The sequence below is a fragment of the Lepidochelys olivacea genome (genome assembly GCF_965140295.1).
Source record: "Lepidochelys olivacea isolate rLepOli2 genome assembly, chromosome: 1".
NCBI lineage: Eukaryota > Metazoa > Chordata > Testudines > Cheloniidae > Lepidochelys > Lepidochelys olivacea.
Window position 1 is genome coordinate 262,591,605 of NC_140411.1, and position 21,355 is coordinate 262,612,959.

The 21,355-nt window shown below is 50.3% G+C and overlaps 1 protein-coding gene across 2 annotated transcripts in view; it reads left to right on the forward strand.

The window, feature by feature from the left end:
* Positions 1 to 17,733, forward strand: part of SREBF2 (sterol regulatory element binding transcription factor 2) — a 38,809-nt gene extending 21,076 nt beyond the window's left edge. For both annotated transcript variants that reach the window (XM_084644984.1, XM_084644985.1), the window contains exons 10-19: positions 1,398 to 1,671; positions 3,215 to 3,384; positions 4,906 to 5,074; positions 5,689 to 5,815; positions 7,743 to 7,852; positions 8,896 to 9,028; positions 10,093 to 10,261; positions 12,095 to 12,280; positions 13,562 to 13,673; positions 14,544 to 17,733. In XM_084644984.1, the coding sequence (XP_084501110.1) occupies positions 1,398 to 1,671; positions 3,215 to 3,384; positions 4,906 to 5,074; positions 5,689 to 5,815; positions 7,743 to 7,852; positions 8,896 to 9,028; positions 10,093 to 10,261; positions 12,095 to 12,280; positions 13,562 to 13,673; positions 14,544 to 14,764 (1,671 nt within the window). In that variant the 3' untranslated portion in view covers positions 14,765 to 17,733. The remainder of the gene's footprint in view (positions 1 to 1,397; positions 1,672 to 3,214; positions 3,385 to 4,905; positions 5,075 to 5,688; positions 5,816 to 7,742; positions 7,853 to 8,895; positions 9,029 to 10,092; positions 10,262 to 12,094; positions 12,281 to 13,561; positions 13,674 to 14,543) is intronic.
* Positions 17,734 to 21,355: the final 3,622 nt, after the last annotated feature.

Below are 21,355 nucleotides of genomic sequence, written 5' to 3' on the forward strand. Positions count from 1 at the left end.
ATCTAGTCCAACCCCCTGCTCAAAGCAGGATCAATCCCCAACTAAATCATCCCAGCCAGGGCTTTGTCAAGCCTGACCTTAAAAACCTCTAAGGAAGGAGATTCCACCACCTCCCTAGGGAACCCATTCCAGTGCTTCACCACCCTCCTAGTGAAAAAGGTTTTCCTAATATCCAACCTAAACCTCCCCCACTGCAACTTGAGACCATTACTCCTTATTCTGTCATCTGCTACCACTGAGAACAATCTACATCCATCCTCTTTGGAACCCGCTTTCAGGTAGTTGAAAGCAGCTATCAAATCCCCCCTCATTCTTCTCTTCTGCAGACTAAACAATCCCAGTTCCCTCAGCCTCTCCTCATAACTCATGTGTTCCAGTCCCCTAATCATTTTTGTTGTCCTCTGCTGGACTCTTTCCAATTTTTCCACATCCTTTTTGTAGTGTGGGGCCCAAAACTGGACACTGTACTCCAGAAGTGGCCTCACCAATGTCGAATAGAGGGGAACGTTCACGTCCCTCGATCTGCTGGCAATGCCCCTACTTATACAGCCAAAAATACCACTGCCCTTCTTGGCAACAAGGGCACACTGTTGACTCATATCCAGCTTCTCGTCCGCTGTAACCCCTAGGTCCTTTTCTGCAGAACTGCTGCCGAGCCATTCGGTCCCTAGTCTGTAGCGGTGCATGGGATTTTTCCGTCCTAAGTGCAGGACTCTGAACTTGTCCTTGTTGAACCTCATCAGATTTCATCATCAGATTCAGCCCATACTACTTTAACTTGCTGGCAAGAATACTGTGGGAGACTGTGTCAAAAGCTTTGGTAAAGTCAGGGAACAACACGTTCACCGCTTTCCCCTCATCCATAGCCAGTTATCTCGTCTTAGAAGGCAATTAGATTAGTCAGCATGACTTGGCCTTGGTGAATCCACGCTGACTGTTCCTGATCACTTTCCTCTCCTCTAAGTGCTTCAGAATTGATTCCTTGAGGACCTGCTCCATGATTTTTCCAGGGACTGAGGTGAGGCTGACTGGCCTGTAGTTCCCAGGATCCTCCTCCTTCCCTTTTTTAAAGATGGGCACTACATTAGCCTTTTTCCAGTTGTCCGGGACTTCCCCCGATCGCCATGAGTTTTCACTGGCACTCAGCTGAGAGTTGTCAGATTACATGGGCCATGGAGACTTAACTCTCCTGGTTCCTAGAGGTGGAGCTTCAGGGCTTGGGAGGGGAAGGGGGTGAAAATGGGTGTGGAGGTGCATGGAAGAAGCTTGCACTGCCTCTACTTAGACTGTACGTGTTCTGGGGGCAAATAGAGCCCTCTGGTCTCAAGGACTGTCAGTGCAGCCCCGTTCACCAGCTTAAATGATCTCTGTTTAACCATTCACCATTGCGTTTGCAGGGGGATTTTGCAGCAGCTGCATCAAATCTGCAGATCTGCCTGTCAGTTCTGGGCCGAGCGCTGCCTGCGTCCCGCTTGGACTTGGCCTGCAGCTTGTCCTGGAACGTGATCCGCTACAGTCTGCAGAAGCTGGGGCTGGTTCGCTGGCTACTGAAGAGGACGTCACGGCGACAGCGAGCAAGAGAGGCTGCTGCTGGCTTTGAGGATGAGGCCAAGACCAGTGCTCGGGATGCAGCTCTGGCATATCACAAGCTCCATCAGCTCCACATCACAGGTAAGGGCAGAGGTTGAAGTGGGACTGTCTTCCCCTGACAGAGTGAGGGTGCTCGTAGCTACCCTTCTCATGGGGTCCTTGGAAGGGCTCCTTGTCCTGCTCTTCCCAAATCTGCTACTAGCTCAAAGGACAAGTTACACACAGACTGACTTGAAATGTCACAAGGGAACAATGCCATTCAGAAGAACAGCTCAGTAAGCGTCACCTCTCCTGGGGCAATAGTGTCACCTCTGGGGTGCTGTGATCTGTAAGGCACCTCCAGGGCTTTAGTTGGCATGATGGAACACTCTTATAAGGGCCTGTCTACACCACAAAATGGAAGTGTGTCGAACTGGGTGGGGGGTTAACCACGTAGTAACCCGATAGCCCTACTCAGTTGTAATTGTACCATGGATGGGCTCCAGAATGCCCCGTGGCACATTTTGCAAGGGTAAGCTCTTAGCAGGTGCCCTGGGCATATTCCAGATTGGTTATGCCAGCCTAAAATTAATGTTTTTTTCAATAAAACCTTGGGTTTCTCTGACTCTCCTCCACTGAACTGCCGGGTGGCATTACTGGATGCTGTCACACAGCTGATGTTGTCCACCTGGCAGGTTTCCGTGGTAAGTGATCCATGTACATTGGGCTTGAAAAATCAGCTTGTCCCTGGGGAGCAAGAGGCTTTCCCAGGTGGCTGCCATTAACTGCTATAGAATCCAAGCTTTCATTGAAATTATAAACATTGTTTCTAGCCCTTACGGCTGTGGAGGTAATCTTCCAGACATGAACAGCAGGGACGGATGCCGTGGCGTCTGCTGAAAGACGGCTTGGAGCCATTTTGCTGCTGCTCGGAGCTTTCCCATGCAGTAGCAGATTGAGAATGGACCTGAGTCTTGTCAGTGTTCACTGCTGCTAGCGGGGACCATGAGGGTCAAATTCACTCATGTCGTTTAAGCAGGGGAAGTGGAAGCTGGTACCAGGCTAATCACTGGAAGAACCACCTAAAATTAGAGATTGGGGGGGGGGGAGGAGTAGATTAGCAGAGACCACCACCAACACTCTCAGGCTTGCATCAGCCAATAGGTGTGATTCGCTTCTGAAGCTCTGTTTACATGTATGTACGCACTGACGAGCTTTTGGGGATCGTTATGTGATGAGTGGAGCTTTCACCACTTCGTTTGGTAGAATAGTTCACGGTCTAACAAACCACTGACGCATCCTGATGTGTAGCCTAAGCTGCCCTTTGCCAATTTTATCCCCTTAATGCTAGTTAGGCCACCTTGGACCACCCTGAGCAATTCTCCACCCTTCTTGATCATGCTGTTCAAATAGCTGTACAGTTCTGGGCCCCGAAGGAAGCTGGCTAGTCCAGTGATGACGTGTGCAGGATACACAGAGCTCTGGGTCATGATGCCTATGGCACTATAGACTTTTTCCGCTAAGATGGTCCAGTTCATGTACGGTGCAGGCTTTGAGATGCATGGTAATTGTATTAGTTGCACTCGGATCGGTTTTGCATGGTGACTGTATAGGAGAGGTGAATTCGTCTCTCTTGCCGGCACAGGTAAACTTCCATCCAGCTCGGCCTACTCAGGTTTGCACATGGCCCTGTGCGCTGTGAATCTGGCTGAGTGTGCGGAGGAGAAGATCCCACCCAGCATGATGGCAGAAATCCACCTGACTGCTGCTGTCGGCCTGAAAACCCGCTGCGGAGGCAAGCTGGGCTTCTTGGCGGTGAGTGAGTCCCGCTGTTCTCCCCACAGGGCCTCCCAGCAGAGCTCTGAGCAGAGGAGGCCTGCGTATCTCCAGTCAGTCGCTGTTTAGCCAAAGGGGGCATAGTTAGGTGTTGGTGGTTGTGATGCTTTGGGGTTCAACCCAGACCAGTGAGGGGTTGTCACCACCTGCCTTGCTGCTCTGGGTGCCTTCAATGCTATGCTGCCATGGCTCACAGCCCTGAAACAACAGCCAGCCTACAAGCATGCAGGTCACACCCTGTCTTCTACCACCCGGTTACTTTTTGCAGAGTGACCCCAACACTCTCCCAGTCCCGAATTTCCCCAAAACCTCTCCCTGTGACAATCTACTAGGGTTCCCAGAACTGAGAGTTACTATGTTCCCCTCTCAGCCTCAGCAAGTGAGAGCTTTGCTACAGCTAAGCTGTGAGACAGCTCCCTGATGCACCAGCTTGTCTGCCTTGCCAGCAGACTCTTCAGGACTCTGCCAGTCCAAACCTTGCCTTGCAGATAACCGTGAACCCCAACTCCTGAGTTCCCCAGAGGCATCTCTCCCTTTACTGAACACACTCAGAAGTTCAGTTCGTTGCTCCTTTAGCGAGACAATACACTGCAGCTCATGAGTTTAACTGAGGTTTGACAAACACTCTTATTTCAGTCAGTGCACTGGAAAGGGTTAGAGTGAAAGTAAATTGAAGTTTATTTACCAAAAGGACACATGTTTAAGTGTTACCGAGTATACAGCACAAAGAGAGAGAGGGTTACAAGCAAACAAAAGTAAAAATACGCTTCTAAGACTAAAACTTAACTGCAGCAAGTTACGATCCTTACCTAAGCAGGTTTCTCACCTAAACTCAATTCCCAAAGACTTCAACCCCTTTGCTTGAAGGATCCAATGTTCTGTGTTTTCAAGACCTTTGATTCCCAAGGGATGGATAACTCAAATGCCTTTTTGCGGCCCCACCCCCCACCCCCCCAATGTTCATGGTCTCTGTTATCAAAAGCCGGTAAGGCTTCCTGCTGTGCTTCCTTCCTGCGCACTTCCCATCCCCCTGCTGATTTGTATGTCAATAGGGCTTCCATTGTTTTGATTCCACACTACTTAAATTACACTGGAGACAGGTATTTAACCTATTTCTCTGTTTGTTTGGTCATGGACTTCAAAGCATAATATCAGCGAGTATCCATAATTCTTCATAGTGTTAATATACACATTGCATAATGATATTAATCACCAGTGTGACCTGCTTTCATAAAATGTTACTGTATGCTTTTATAGTACAGTAATACTGTATACAGTCAGCTGATTCAATTGCTTGTTCGTTGGAGTTTAGACCCTTCTATTTTCCCCATGGTATGTCTGACCTTGATTCTCACAGTGGTGCCCAACAATTCCACTTAATTGGAATTACTTTGAGCTGGCCTGTAATGAACCTTGCCCCTGCTTACTGTCACTGAGTCATATGCATGATGTTTGCATGTGTGTCTCCCTCTTCTTGGCACCATTCTCCTTTCTTCCCAGGGTTATTTCTTAAATAAGGCCCAGAGCCTGTGTAGCTCAGAGCGGAGCGCCATTCCCGACTCCCTGCGCTGGCTGTGTCACCCACTGGGACAGAGGTTTTTTGTGGAACGGAGCTGGACTGTGAAATCTGCTACAAAGGAGAGTCTATACTGTGCCCCGAGGAACCCAGGTAAGCACCACTGTGTCTGACACCCTCGAATGCATGACCTTCCAACCTCTTGCACAGGGATTCTTTTCTACACTCCAATATCTGGGACAGCTTGCAGTACCCGATCCCAGAAGATTCTCTAATTCCTGCAAAATCACCCCCCCCCACACACACACACACAAAGTTTAATCCCTTCGTTTCCTGTTGTGTGCTGTTTCTACACATAGTCCTGCCTCTATCCTCCAATCACATAACAGAGCAGCATTCCCTCAAGGTGTGGGGCTGAGTGACTAAGAGGGGTAAAACCATGGTCTTTTCTCTTTAGAACAGTATCCTACCCATTCTTTTGCACGGGTGAAGTGGCATTTCTGATTGGGATCTGTGGGCTGGCTGTGCAGAGCTAGATCACTAATAATGAACAAATCAACGGAGGTATGGAGGGTTACTTTGAATATGTCAAAAGTTTTTGGTATCTTTTAGTTCCCTGCACCAGTCCCTCAAGAACATCCCTCTTGCTGGCTCCTGCTGTTTCTGTCTTGGAGTCTGCTTCCTTCCTCCAGCTGGTCTTATTGTGTCTGGAGATGCTTGGGTTTGTGAATAAGAGAAGAGCAAGACTCTTGTTCTCTTCTTTCCAGCTGATCCCATAGCCCAGGTTCACCAGGCATTCTGTGAGAATCTGTTGGAGAGAGCTGTGGATTCCCTTGTGAAGCCTCAGGCCAGGAAAGGGGCTGTGGGACAGGAGGAGGAGGAGCCGGAGCCCTGGTAAGTTTCAATGCGTAGATTATTACTGTCTAGATGAGTGGAACCCAATACTCTGAGGCATCAAGGGCTGCATTCATAATTTACTAGGAGCTCTGAGGCCAATGACTAACTTACATCTTTTCAATCAAACTGATAGGGGCCACTGTGATCATCAGCGGGGTTTGAACTCAGGACCTGCCAAGCTTTCCCCCACCACAGCTAAGATTTCTCCTTCAAATTCAAGTGTAACCATTTTGGGCCCAGGCACTTGGTGGTGGGGGAGACCTGGTGACATACACTGGCTCCATGCCTAACATTTGCTTGTCAGTATCTTGATAGCTAAATACAAAATGTTAGCTTGCATTTACCAGCAGTGTAAACCAAACCAAGATATATAGATGTGTGAGGGGCAGAGCAGGCTTCGGCTGCGGTCTTTGTTGTTGGTCTCTGTCTCCATATCTGAGTGAAATGGAGGGAAAGGAAAGAACTGCTTTTTATACTCCAAGCCATGTCTAGTTTGGGACTGAACTATGGTCATGCCTTGTCCTAGACCAGTCCTAATTGTCTCTCATAAATCTCTGAAGTTGTGTAGTGATCTGCCCCCCACAAAAGAGGAGTGAGAGCCAAGAGGACACTGCACTTCTCCCCTCCCCACCCCCCGATCAGTTAGGAAAAAGTATAGTTTTTATTATAGTGCAGGTTTAGTTACATTTTTGTTTGTACATCTAAGTACTGGTATAGTCCCAGTGGGTGACAAACAACTTGATCCAGCTCATTGAAATCGATGTATGACAAGCCACTGCTATTGTTAATGTGGTGGAAAGGTTGCAAGGTGTTCTACACTGTGCGTGGCCTGCTGTGAGAAGGTAGCCCTAGGTCTCTAATTGGCAGGGATATCTTTAACACTAATAAATTTTCCATGGACAGCATCCCAAAATCCTCTGACAGACCCAAAGGAACTGGATAAGTACAACATGTGCTGTTGTCTTTGGCCAAGGTCGAGAACATTTGATAGCTTTTGTGACTTGCTGAAATGTAGTTCAGATTGCCTTGGAAGCTACGCATGGAAAGGAGCCTATAAAGGACTCGTGATACTGTCACACCTAATGTCAGCAGGTGTCAGATACTGGAGAGAAGGGTGGCAGCTTCCAGACAGCATCTGTAAAATTTAAAGTGCTAATTAAAATGTTAGAGCGAATGTTCGCTTTCCCATAAACGTCACTTGTTACACACACTAATTCTCCTCTGTTCGTTCCAACTAGTCCTTCCCATAATAAATAGCCTGTTTTACAGTTTGTGTTTTCCCACCTATCAACGGACTAAAAGAGCAAGTAGCACATGTGTGTTGTGACCTTGGGGCTGGTACGGAGTGTACTCCTAGCCCTGATTATGCTGACAGTGAAGCACTAGCTAACGCTGCCCCCTGGGGACTGAGGATCCATCTACGCTGCGGCTGGGAGGGTGCATCTCAGCATGGGTAGACAGACACAAGGTAGCTTCACTTGAGCTAGTGCACTAAAGAGAAGTGTGGCGGATGCAGAGCCGGTGAACACTCAGGTTAGCCACCTGAATCCAAGCCCGTGCAACCCTTGGGTCTGAGCTCGGGTGGCTAGCCTCAATCTCCCCTGGAGCTGCGATGTCCACACTGCTCGAGGTAGCATGAGTCTGTTTACCCGTGTGGGGAGGCACTCGCCCAGTTGCAGTGTAGACATACCCAGCAGGGCTTCCTCTTGACCCAGTCATATTCTTCCAGGCCTGGGAAGGTTGCTTGTAGTAAAGCAGCGCTACTCAGAGCTTGAACTCTTGTACCTGTCCCCTAACTCACTAACCTAGTGGGTCGGTGGCGCTTATAAATGCGACTCATACAGATTATATTGTGACACGCTGTAAATGTGGCATCTCATGCCTTGCTGCCTAGTGAATGTCTTTGTCTTGCCTCTGCTTCCAGCGAATTCTCTAGTGCTTTGGAGTACCTGAAATTAGTCAACTCCTTTGTGGACTCCATGGGAAGCGGGACTCCACCTTTCAATAGCAGTTCGGTCCTGAAGTTGGCCCTGGGTGAGTGTTGTGGTTCAAAGCCTCTCCATCTCTGGGACTCTGAATGATAGCCCAGTTTCTGAAGCACGCTTCATCTTGGGGGTTTACTAACTACAGGGGAATCAGCCTCTGCTGATGTGCAGCCCCTTCTGAGGTGGGACAGAGCTATTCAGCAGCATACCACGTACGGCAGTTCAGGACAGGACGTGAAGAAAGCTCCATGGAATAGAAACACCACTGGTAACTTCAGGTGGACGGAGTGGATTGTGGTGGCTGTTTATGTTGCAGCAATGCCCAAAATGTGTTAGGCACTTTCCAAACACCGGTTGGAGCACTCCTGCCCTAGAGAGCTTCCAGCTGTCAAAGAGCAGGCGGACACTGGGCAAGGGGGTGCAACACACAGACAGAAGTGCAGTGGGCAGGACTCTCTGATCTCACAAGGGGAAGGCCTCTTGCCCCCCAGGAATAGGATTGGCTAACGATAGTTACTGAAGCTGGAAATAGGTCAGGCTAGTGGAAGCAAACACCCTTACCCTAACAAAGTTGGGTCTGGTCTGTACTTGGATGGGAGACCTTCAAGGCAAGGTTAGGTGACTCAATAAACTCCTCTCAGTCAGCGGGAACCAGTGCATGAGCATTCTATGTGCTGCTGGAGAAGCTGCTCTTTGGATGAGAGAGGAAAACCGAGATCTTGACAGCTTATCATCTGAAGAGCCCATGGCCCCCTTCATTCGAGTAAGGGAGAGAGTCTGGCTAGGCTGACTATGTTCTGAAGGCCTAAAATTCCCCTTGCAGTTTTGAGTGAGTACAGTGTTCTTCACTTCTTGTCCTAGCCTGATGTGTAGCATTGCTGTGTGCCGTCGAAGTTGCAGTATTTCGTTCTAGAGACAGCTGCATTTCAGTGCTGGGTGAAAGAATTTCTGTCCATGCATTTCCTAAAGCTCTTCTGGATTCATCAAGGTGGAAGGCACTGGAAATATTAAGCATTATCCTTTTGCTTGTCTGATCTTGGCATCGCTTTTTGTGCTTTCCCTGCCTGCAGTGTTGTCTTACTGTTTCCACAGGCCCTGATTTGGTGTGCAGATGGTGGTCAGCGGCAATCGGCATGGCAATCAGTTGGCTCAGAGGGGACGATGCAGGCGTGAGGTCACGTTTCACAGAAGTGGAGCGCATGCCCAAATCTCTGGAGATGTCAGAGTGCGTGGGCCTTTTACCTTCTTCAAACCACCAAATCTTTCCAGAAATGAATATATCAATGGCCCGATTGAAAGCAGATGTTCTGTGGGGCAGGCACATGTTGACGCTTGTCCTGTGGGCTAACCCTATTAGTGCTTGCAACCAAAGGTGGTTGCAGTGTCATGCTGTGAGATTGCTTCAGTACCTGCTGATGTAATGGCATGATGTGGAAACATCCAGCATGTAGGAGTGTGCGTTGTCATGTTGATCAGCGCCTGTGTTACAGATCTCCGGGCAGTGGGTTGGGGAAAGTCCCGTGGCAATGTAACGCCCCTGTACTTGCTATCTAAACAAAATTGTGGGTGAATGTTATCCTCATCTGGGGCCTTTCTCTCGGAGTTCCCTAGGCTGATGCCCTGTGTGAGGGGAAAGCATGTAAACCTTTCCTAATAACACTGAAAGCAGCAGCAGTGCCCATCACTGATGAAAGCTCCTTCGTCCAGCTGCATGTAGGCTCCTATATATGGAAACTCAGGCTTGGTCTACACTACAAATGTATGTTGGTATAACTACGTTGCTCAGGTGTAGACAGTGCTATGGAGAGCTTCTCCCGTCGAGATAGGTACCGCATCGCAGGGAGGTGGATCACCTACGCCGATGGGAGAAGCTGTCCTGTCAGTGTCAATAGTGTCTTCGCTAAGGCTACAGCAGCCCAGCTGCTCTGCTGTAAGTGTAGACAAGCCCTTAGTGGTCCTAGAGCTACTGTCACATGTACAGACACAGGCTTTGTGAGGGCTGCCCCCCATGCCAGTGCTGCATGTGTTTCTATACCAGCCTGCCGCTTCTCCGGGTTGGCAGCCCTCTGATGTCGGACTATGTGGTGTCTTTTGTGATCTGAACCCATTGGGGTGGGGAGAAGACTGAGACCACTGAACTCCTTTCCCTTAGGACTTAAGGTCAGTTCAGTAAAGGTCCCTGGAGGCCAAAGTCTTGTTTGATTAGAACTGGAAGGTGCTTTAGAACAGCTGCTGGAAAGGCCTGGACACAGCACTGTTTGAAAGTGTTGCCCTGTCTCTGTCTTTCAGGAACGCCCTGGTGAAAGCGATCTTCCATGTATGCAAAGCCATGCAGGCCTCTCTGTCGGGGAAGGCAGATGGGCAGCAGAGCTCCTTTGGTCACTGCGAGAGGGCCAGCAGCCACCTGTGGAACAGCCTTAACATGAGCAGTGGTGTGTCTAACACTGGCCTCAACAATGTAAGGGTCCAGGGAGGGTGCCCTCTGCTAGCTTGTGTTTCCTTTCTGATTCCTGTAGTGTTCACTAAGGCTGGAACGTTGCTCTGGTCTCCCCTTGTGGAGGAGTTCAAGGTGCGTCACACTTCCTCTCCCGCCTGGAGCAGAGCAGAAGGGGGCAGATTTCCCTCCACCCAGTACCCCATGCTTATGGCTGAAGAAGAGGGGAGAGATGGACTCCTCATCCAGCTTCCCTCCCCTCCTGCTTGGTGTGGAGGTGGCTCTCTGTTGTACTGGGGGCATGTGGTCACAGCTTGGTGCTTGGCTGTGTCATCTTGCCTGTTGCCACCCCTTCCTTGTTCCCTTAGTCACTTCTCCGTATTAAGTTGTTCCCATAGCAGCCCCCATCTCTGGTCTGCTGTGGGGGAGGTCACTGATAACTGTGTAAAGTAGGGACTGCTTACATCCACTCTGGTCTGGCTTGGGGCACTTGACATCATTTGAACTGTCAGCTCCTCTCCTCAACAGGAGTAAGACTGTACTAAGCCATTTCTCTGCATCGGTGCATCTCTCGTATCTTTACTTTTCAGAGCACCACAAAGCTCGAGCTTCCCTGCAGGACATGTGGGATGCTGAGCTCTGGCCCGCTCTGTTTTCCTGGGGGGCAGCTGTAGTGCATTGTAGTTGCATTGCATGTTCGGGCAGTACTTGTGCAATGTTTCTGCAGTGCAGTACAGAGGCACTCTCCATTTCTGCAGCCCAGGTAGGCTCTCCGAAGGATGGCTAGGCTAACACCCCATCCCCCCTGCCTGGGAGCAGCAACGGGTGGGATTCGGGGAGCTTGAGTGGGGACAAGGCCTCCCTTTTCTGCATGTGGTACAGCTCTCTGTGGCCTGTAGCTTTGTACCTCCGGTGAGGATCTTGGTAGATCTCAGTAAGCTGGGGCCTGGTCAGTACTTGGATGGGAAGACCGCCAAGGAAGACTGTGGTGCTGCTGATTCCATTTGGAACTCCCTCTTGGTGTGTACCTAGAGTGTGTGTTTAAGGGTGGGGTCGCCCTGGGTGACACCATGGAGCTCTGAGGTGGGGTTGGTGGCTCTGCCATAGCCATCTCCAGGTGGGTCTGCCTGTCACTGTGCGGCTGTGGAAGGCACTTCGTTTTCATTTGGTTAATGGCTCAAGCCAAATGTGCTCATCAACTTTTCCTTTCTGTGGTTTAATGTAACAATACGGAGCAGGCTGTGGTGTGCTGAAGGAGGGTGCACCAAGTGTTTGCTTGCTTTAGGCATACTGTCCTGCAGCCTTTAGCTTTAAGGGTCTCTGGTTACCCAAGCCTGCCTTGGGGGTCACTAGCTCTCTGGGGCAGGATGGCTCCAGGTGACTGGTCAAATGTGCAGCCTTTTGCCTTGAGGCTGGTGGTTTGAATCCAGCTCAGCTTGGTATTGACTGAAGGTTGTTTTGGATTTTTGGTGGCTGGTCTCCAGTGTGTTTGGAGCTCTCCGGCCACTTCCTGCTGAGCCGGCACCACATCTCAGAGCCATAACCCCACGTCAGCAGCACTCACCCTTTAGAAATGGTCCCTTCTTGGCAGGGCCTGCCCCACCGTCCCTGTTCTGAGATGAAGGGAGCAGACTTTGGTCCCCAGAGCCATTGATTGGGCGCACCTGCAGCACTAAATTCCCCTTCAAAATAACTCTAGGCACAGCAAAGTGGTTCTGCTCAGGTGGGCTGGTCACTCTGCCTGCCTGCAGCTAGAGGGCACTGCTGCTCCCAGCTATGGATAATGCTGGCCACTCTGCAGTGGGCTGCTGTTGGGTTTCTTACCTTCTCTGTCCTCTCTTGGGGGGCTCCTTGCAGATGATCCAGCTGCTGACTTGTGACTTACTGCTCTCGCTCCGCACCATGCTGTGGCAGAAGCAGGCGAACTCCAGCCAGGCCCTGGGTGAGACCTACCATGCCTCGGCCTCTGAGCTGACGGGTTTCCAGCGAGACCTCAGCAGCTTGCGCAAACTGGCCCATGGCTTCAGGCCCGCTTATCGCAAGGTAAAGTCCTGCCTCTTTTCTGATTCCCATTTGCCTTCCCCTCAGTCCCATAGAGCAAGCACTGTTCATTTTCAGCCTGCTCTGCACAGCAGTACACTTTCAAATAGTCGCCCCAAAGAAGCTTCGTCACTTGAGTTTGTAAATCTGAAGTGCAGAATAGGACAGAATGGCCCAGGGGCTGGAGACGGTGCATGGAGTTCTTACAATCTCCAACAGCATTCAGTCTCTCCCCAGGCACTTAGTGAGTGAGAGCCACTCCCTCCGACATCTGGGTGGGGAGCTGGCAGTATCAGTCCTGTTCCCAATGGGCGGGTGTCTGTATTAGTTAATTGGCCTCCTTTGTGATATAGACTGCTGCGATTGCCAATGAAAGACTGCCCCTCCTATCCCTAGAGGTGACTGCAGGTTAGGATTGAGGCCCGTTGGCCGGGGGTAGGGCAGGGAACCTTGCCCTGTCTGTCCATGCTGCACCTGCTCTGTGGATAAATGGAGGACTTGGGTTCCGTCATTTGGATGCTTTTCACTGATTGGCCAAAGCACCAGGGAGCATCCTGTGAACACAGTCCTGTAATGTCCTGAGGAGATGCGTGTGCCTTGTGGAAGGGATGGAGGTGAAGGCCTGGGGTTTCTTTCATACCTAATCCCTGTGATCTTCCTGCTTAGGCTGGGGCACTGGGGAGTCAGGTGGGGGAAAAGTCTCTGTGCAGTGTGGGACTCCGTTCACCGTGCCCTAAACAGTGGCTGAGAAGTATGGGGCAAACCCTCGTGTCTCATCCAGGGTCCTCCCTCTCTTTCCACTCCATGTCCCTGTCTGTGCAGGGTTACTCCTTATGGTCTAACCTGCAGAGCTTTACCCACTCAAGTTCTAAATGTGTGTAAACAGCGTGTGTTAAACAGCTAACCCCACTATCCTGGTTCTCATGGCCAACTCTGTTCCTGGGGCATCAGACCTATTTTCTGGGATAAGGAAATCTAGGGCTGGGGCCACACCTCTTCCATTTTCTGCCCTGGTTCCTGTGTTGCTGATGTGCTCCTGCCACCCTCTTCCACCCAGCCGCTTCCTTGTCCTCCTGTACCCTGGCAATGTAACAGCTTTGCTTCTCACTCCGTTCTTGCCCCCGTTTTGGGACCACTCAGTAGGGAGCTCCAGAGGCGAGGCGGGAGGGGAAACAGTATCCCTGCTTGTGAGCTGGGAGCGGTCTCCCATGTTGTGGCAGTATGGATGTAGGATCGTCCCAGCGTGAGGCTGCCCGTCGTTGCCTTCTGCTCTATTCCCCCCAGGTGTTCCTGCATGAGGCTACTGTGCGTTTGATGGCAGGCGCCAGCCCCACCCGCACCCACCAGCTGCTGGAGCACAGCTTGAGGCGATGCACCGCCCAGAGCGGCAAACAAGGTCAGCGTGGGCACAGGCTCCCTGTTGGGAGGGGGATCTGTAGCATTCGTTTGTGCTGTGGGCTCTTCGGCAAGCAGGGGGTTATTTGGCAAGGCTTAGTGTCTGGAACTGAGCTGCCCAGCATGGTGTGTGTTGGCAGTGACCTTGCTGAACGATGCAGGAGTTGGAGGCAGGGTGCAGGATATGTTAGATCTTCCTGAAGTCCATAGCTGAGCTGCTGGGGTTTTGTGGGGCTTTGGCGCTCTGGTTCAGGAAAATAGATCCCAGCAGAGCCTGGGATCCCTACACAGACCTGCAGCAGAAGATGGCATCTCACTGGAGACTCCTATATTCTAGCAACAGAAACCAGTCCTGGGGACTTCGGGTTACAGGGTAAACCTTAAAACGTTTTTTAAAAACCATCATTAAGCTGAATTTAAGGGGAGTGAACTACCCTAATGAGCTGCCCTTAGGAAGCAGAGAATTCACAGATCAGGGTAAAGTTTAAAGTGCTGATCTCCTAAAGAAAAGCCATCCGCTTAAAAAAAAATCCTTTTAATAAGCAAATGTCTGCTCAGGTTACAGTGAACAGCCGAGGTCACTAATACTGGCACAAGTTAAATTTGGAACAGAGGGCCTGGCCCCTGGTTATAGATCCAGTCAGTGTTTTCCCTGGGATTAGGGTGTTACCGCTGCAATCCTGGCCAAACTGCAGCTTGGGCCACCTCACCTTGCTGCCTTAAAATAACTCCCCGAAGGTTTCATCCTGTCATACTCGGGCGTGGTGTATTGACCTCCACGGCTGTTCAGCCAGCCCGGAGAAGGCTGTGTTTTATGGTGGGCTAGAGCTATGCAAGGCTTGGTTGCAGTGGTTTTTCTTCTCCTGCACAGGTGAGCTGGACTTTCTGCCAGGACAGAGAGAGCGAGCCACGGCGATTCTCCTGGCCTGCCGCCACCTTCCCCTCTCCTTCCTCTCGTCCCCGGGCCAGCGAGCGGTCCTGCTGGCAGAAGCAGCCCGCACTTTGGAGAAAGTGGGGGACAAGCGCTCCTGCAACGACTGCCAGCAAATGATTGTCAAACTGAGTGGGGGCACCGCTATCGCTGCCTCCTAGCCCAGGGGACGTGTGGCCAAAGCTAGCCTTGTGAGCCGTCAGACTGGACTCTCCCCCCATTATCCTCCCTCTTTAGAGCAGACCGTTCTAGATTAGGGCCATGCAAGTGGAATCACTTGGGCCAGAGAGGGCTCTGGACTAGCCCAGGGTTAGCTTTCCTAGCCATTGGCTGTGTTTAGGCCTGCTGGCAGGACTGGAATCTGGCTGGTGCTGTTCTAGTCTGTGTAACCAGGCCAGCGGCTGCTAGCAGCTTCCCCACTCCCTTGCCCCTCACTGGGGTAAGAGAGGCAATGCCGGTTCAGGAGGAGGGGTCAGCAAGCCCTGAGGACAGAAAAGTGCCATTTCCTGGTGCTGGGTGGGCCTGTGTTCGGGGGGCTGCTCTCCCCTCCCTCCTCTGCCAGACCCCCCGGGGGTGGGTAGGGGAGCCACCCCTCCTCCCCGCCCCACACAAGGCAAAACCAGCATCTCCGGCAACTCTCTACCTGCAGGCTGGCTGCTCCAGGCTGGCTGGAAATGGGGAGGGGAGAGTACTAGCACTCTCTTCAAGGCGGGACTCACTAAGCTGTTTTTATGGGAGCCTTTTTCTATAGACTCGGTGTTTGTGGGGAGCTCTTCAGGAGGGGTGGTGCTTGGGGCCAGCCCACCCCACCCAGGAATCTCCCTGTGGTTTTTATACAGTTTTTTATAGCGCTGTCTGTGTCTTTACAAAATGTAGGGAACGGTTTCAGTAGATTTCTCTTCTCCACACTCCCCGCCCCGTGTGCCTCTCCCCTCTCTGGTCACAGAGCTGCTTCTGTTGGTGGCGAAGTTCTAGTGTAAATCAGCAGCATCCATATTGAGGGCACAAGGGTGCCTTTTTCTGGGCTGCTCATGTGGTGAGTGACCTAGGATGTGCAGAGACCTGGGCTGAGGCGAAGGGAGAGAACGGTCCCTGCTGGGCCCTCTTTGTTGGCACAGATTAAAATGGGTTTTAAAAAAGAGAAGGTTTGATACTTCATTACTCAAAATCCTAGATCCGGTGGTTCCCCCCCGCTCCAGGCCCCTTTGTGTGTCTTCACCTGCACACCCCTCAGTCTGAGTCTGAATGGCAGGATGTGCCCCCGGGGAGGGAGCTTACATAAACCTGGTGTCTGCCATGGTTTGGAGGATCCTGGAGCTGGCTGGATCCTCGGTGTACTAATGCCCAGTCCTGTGACTTTGAGAGAGGGTGGGGTAGGGTTGGGGAGTGACCCAGTTTTCCCTTTTGCTCCGCTGCTCACATTACCTCTATCCAAAGACTGTGTGAAATCATTCCTGTTCACACCTGCGATATGGAAGCTAGCGCTCGGCAGGAACGCATTGCTGCTTCTCTCCATGGCGTGTGCTGTGTGTATGTGGATAGCTAGAACGACACTGGTACTGGGTACAATCCTATCCCGAGCAGGTGCCTGTTGCTCTTTGTTACCCAGAATGGTGTCTCACTGTAGAAGCAGAACTCACATTTTTGTTAGATTTTTGTCTAGATTTATTCGGTTTTCTGCAGCAACTGCTGTTGGAGCTTCAGTTACTGCAAAGAAAAGGCTTTTACAATACACGTGGGACCTTCTGCCTCTGTTTTGCAGCATGTTCCTGGCGAAGGTTTTTCAAATGCCACAGAAGTAAACACCCGTGGGAATATTGTCCACCACAGCTTTGCTAAGATGTAAATCTTACTGACGTAATTCTGCCTGCCATCAAACCACATGTTCACAGTGGTTCCATACTCACCATTATTGAACTGCAGGGCATTCTGGAGGCTGCAGTGAAATGCCTCCCCCCTGCCTCCGCATCTCTCTCACCCCTTTTGGGGGGCATTTAATGGAAGAGTCATAATTTTCTCAAATGAAAATGTCCTTTGTTTCTTCCCGGCGTGTGGGTGGATGCATTCAAAGGCTTCACTTAGAACTCCTGCTTCACATTGGCGTCAGCAGCCCATGCTAAGTGGGACACTCAGGAGTGGTTTTCTTACCTCTGGTTTCTGGCTCCTGATATCTCTGTGTACGAGAGATGTCCTAATGCAGATTGTGTTGGCTGCTTCTGCGTTAAACCCACATGAGTACAATCACGTGGTGATACACGTACCCTGGTAGTTTGGCCCAAGAACAGATGCTGTTTTTTATGGCTCAGCACCACAGCTTCTTGGCTTGTCAGATGGGACAGAGATACTGCTTGTTTGTGGAGAGGCTAATGCCCACCCACCCCTCCAAGGCAGGATGAAACTAAGACTCTGGTTTCCAAACAAACAACTCCCATAAAGGCTTCCTGATCTAAAGCCCCAAGCTTTTTAATCTTTTCGGAATGTATCTGCCCATGGCATCCTCCATGTCATTCAAACCTCCACTGACCGGTCTGCAATGGCAACAGTAGTGTACTAGGGAGGGGAGGAGTTCCACACCCATCCCTGTTTGTCCAGTAGAGTCAGTCAGAGAGACTGAGCACTCATGGGAAGTGATGAACCTCCTCCTCCCCTGGTCACTTCATCTGAAGGTGAACAGAACACAGTGCTGGAGCATTAGCTAGGGTAGTTGGGATGGACCCGGAGAAGATGTTGAGGGCAGTACTGATAGCTTAAGGCTCAGTGCAGGCCGCCCTTGTGCAAATGGTCCGTGTATGATGTTCATTCTTTACACCTGTGGCACTTCTTCGGGTGTCAGGTTCCTCTCTGTGCCTGTTTGTGTGCTGTTATTTATGGACTGGCTGTCTGTATCCCCTCATCTTTTTCCGTGTATACTGTAATATTTTTTATTGGGGGGGGGGGAGTTTATGGATGATGTGAAAAACTGTCTATTTATCCAACTGATATTAGGAGTGGGACACTTCGCTGTAAAAGATATGGCTGGTGATGGCTCTAGGGAACCATTTCTGCTCTCTTTGAGAGGTGCCCAGTTATGTACCCTGTCCCAGTGCTAGAGAGCGACTGTTGCCTAATAAAGACCGGTGGTACCACCTGGCCCCTGTGTATGGTGTATTTATTAATAGCCTCTGCCACAATCCATACTGCCTTTGGGCAGTGGTAAGACTGAATAGCTTTTAAACTCAGCAGTGAAAGGGGCTGGACTAGAAATGGCCAAACCACCAAAGTTCTTAAAGGGGAGTCACTTCATAGAAGTATCTACAAGCCCCAGTACTTCTCTAGACATCTTGTCTGCTAAACTAGGCTGGTAGTCTTGCCAGGAAGGACTTCCTACTGCTCACCACACCAGGAATGAAAGCAAGAGCAGCATTTCTTGATAGTTTGATAGGGTTCCTGTTTCTTGTGGAACCTGCCAGTACAGTGCACCAGATTGCACTAGTGGTCTGTCTAGTCCAGGATCCTGTCTCTGCCAGTGGTCATCATCAAATGCTTCAGGGATAGGTGTAAAACCCTGTAATGGACAATTATGAATTAACATGCTCATAGGGGAAACTTTTGCTTAGCCCCTGTTATTTCTGCTCTTTATTTGATCTCTTAGTTTCTTTTATAACCCTTGTGAAGGGCTTCTGACTAAAAGCTTTTAAAAATCCAAATTAGAACAATGCCTTCTCCTTTATCCACTATTTTGTCCACATGCTCAAAGAATCCTAGTTGATGAGGGCTGGACTTTCATTTTCGAAAGCCCTACTGGCTTGTCCCATCACGTAAATCTGTCTTCATTTTACTTGTAATTATAGCTTTCAACCAGTTGTCTTGGTGGTCTGAAACTCCTAGGATCAGCTCAGTGCTTAAGATAGGCACAGCATTTGCTATAGTAGCTGATCTTAACAAGTGGATATTTTTGTTTGCACTCAGCTACTTCAGTCTTAAAAACCTTTAAATACAGTGTGTATCCTCTGGAGCTTATGAATTGGTGGTCTTGAATCTAGCCATTGTTCCAGCTTCTCCTTGGATATCTTGTTCTGACAGTGCTTCATCTTAACCACGTGAAGAGCAGTTTTGGATAGACATCTCCCCCATCTCCTGTAAGTGATGAGGACTGATGCAACGGAATGCTTTACTCTCCATTTCTCCCTTTGTTTTGGGAGTCAAGCAGATTGATCCCCAGGCTTCCTGCTTCAGACACACATGTGTCACACACTTTTTTCTCATTTTAATGTCCTTGGTTATTCTTCAAAATTCTCTTGTAACCCACCTGATTCCCATTTTACCTGCCATTGTTTCGTTATTGGCTTCACTTGGGATGGATTTCCATTTTCTGAAAGATGCTTGTTTGACTCAAATAACCTCTTGAAGCTTGCCATTTAGCCATACTGGTTTTATTCTCCTTGCCTTCCTACTTCCTTGTTTGTTTAGGGGTATGCCTAACTTCTGTGACTTGGTTAGAGTTGCTGACCTAGCCTCTATTCAGACCCTAGGCGTCTTAATTTCCTTTTTTTGTTTTTGACTAGCTTCCACATTTAAAAAAAACCAAAAACTTCTAAAGCTGTATCTGTGCTATGGTTTGTCTAATTCCTTCCCTAAGAGTGTTGCACTTAATTAAATAGGCCCAGATTCACAAAGGAATTTAGTTTCCTAACTTCCAGTGAAATCAATGAAAGCTAGGAGCCTGAATGTTTTTGAGGGTGTGGGCCTTTGTGGTGACTATTCCTCCGTGGGTCTGCTATTGTGTGTAAACCAATTCACTCAAGAGTAACCTCTGCTTTAGAACAGCTTTAGAACTAGCTGTTCCAGAACCTGCTGGGAAATTGCTTCTCTAACCCTTGTCTGGCTGGGAGATTCGACCAGTTATGAGCAGCTGACTGGAGTTGCCCATTATGTGATGTTTGACTGAGTTCCCTTGTCAATCAATCTTAACATGGTGCACCTGCTGCCCTTTCCCTGAGTAGGTAGTGGCATAACCCTCATAGTATAGTTGTACCCTGGTACATGCAGATACTACAGTGTTTCCTCTCCCTCGTGAACCTTATTTCACCAAGCGGTGGGGCCTCTCAGGATCTGTGCAAATGGAAATGAGGCGGTGGGGGGTCAGTGAGGGAGGGCCGTTAGGACAGTAGCTCACACTTTGTTGTTCAAACATCAAAGAAGGCGCTCGTCTCGGTTTTGGATGAAAGCTTGGGTTGGATCTTTAGAGTCCTTTGCTAGCTCTGCAGCTTTACAGCAGCTGGTGACTGATTCGATGTGTACATACCTCAGGTGCAGCCTGTCCATGTGCCTCTGTCCTTCAGAAACCAGCTCTTGCTCAGTCAGGAGTTTACCTGAGTTGGGCCTGACGTCAGTTGCCCTGGTGGTGTGTGGGTGGTGGGACAGGCTCCACACTAAAGGTGTGTTTCTGAATTGCAGCCAGGCCCAGAAACAATTAGCGTTTGCTCTCCACAGGCTCTTCTCTGGTGACATGATCTCCAGCCTAGGCCTTGCTTTGTAACTCAGGACTTCCTCTCTGAAATCTCACAGCTGCAAGGCAGGACCAGGGCTGCTCATCTCTTTCCTAACACCAGTAATCTGGATTGCTTTGACAAATATTTTGCTACTTACACTTAGCTCTGAGTAATCATCCCAAAAGCGTTTGCTAGTAACTTAAGCCCCAGGCAAAGCCTTCCCTCACCTACACAGATGCTGATAAATTGTATAGTTAGTTGCCGGACTTCGCTTTGGTTTGCTATGAAATATATTCAAGAGACCAAATAATCAATCTAAGTCAGGTTTCTTGCTAAAAGTAAATAATGGTATGCTACAGGAAGGAAGGCCATGTGGGAGCAAGTGGCACTTCCCTTAGGGGAGGCTAGCAGCTGGCTCTTCCGCTTCTGCCCACCCTTGCAGCTGCAGCCCCAAGACCCCTGCCCCTCTCCTGCAGCTGGGGCCACGAGTCGCGAGCAACTTCCCTCCTCGGTCAGAGGAGGTCAGCGCTGGCCGGAGGCCTGAGTCGTGTTCCCCCCCCTCCGCCCCCCCGAGGGCCAGAGGAGTCCTGGGCCAGCAGCGGCCTTGCTGTGCCTCCCCTCCCCAGACCCCAAGCCACTGCAGGGAAAAGCCTCTCAGTAGGCTGCCAGTGGGGGCTAGGCAGCTCCTCTCACCACACCTGCCTGGGACCTCTCTCTCACCCACAGGCTGCTCAGCACCTTCTCCTCTGACAACCCTTTCTTTCTACCCTCCCTGTTCCACACTTCAGATGCTCCTCATACTCACACTCTCACAAACTTACCCAAGTCCCCTTTGGCTTTAGAAGCCCCTCTTGAGGGCCGCAGCTTCTCAGGCCCAAACAATCTTCCCTTCAACATACAGTTGCTGGACTTTCCAAACTCAGCCCTTTCCAGGATGGAATACGCTGCTTCCGGATGTTGGCACCCAGCGAAACTTCCTGTTACTCATCCCCGTTACTCTTTTTCTGATGGACTTACTTCAGTGACGTTCCTCTACCAAGCGGAAACTAGGCACCAGCTGCTGGCTCTCTTTGCAAATGGACGCAATCAGGCTGAGCCACTGGGAGTGCGTCAGGAGATCCCCCACGAAAAAGCAAAGTTGCAACTTGCATTCAAAGGCAGGTTGCTGTGGCCACAATGCAGACTACTGACCGCTACACGATCTTGGGCAGCCGCCAGGTGACACAGCAGCTGATGGGGAACTGCTCCTTTCTCTGCTCTCAGGGTGGCTGCCGACCTCAC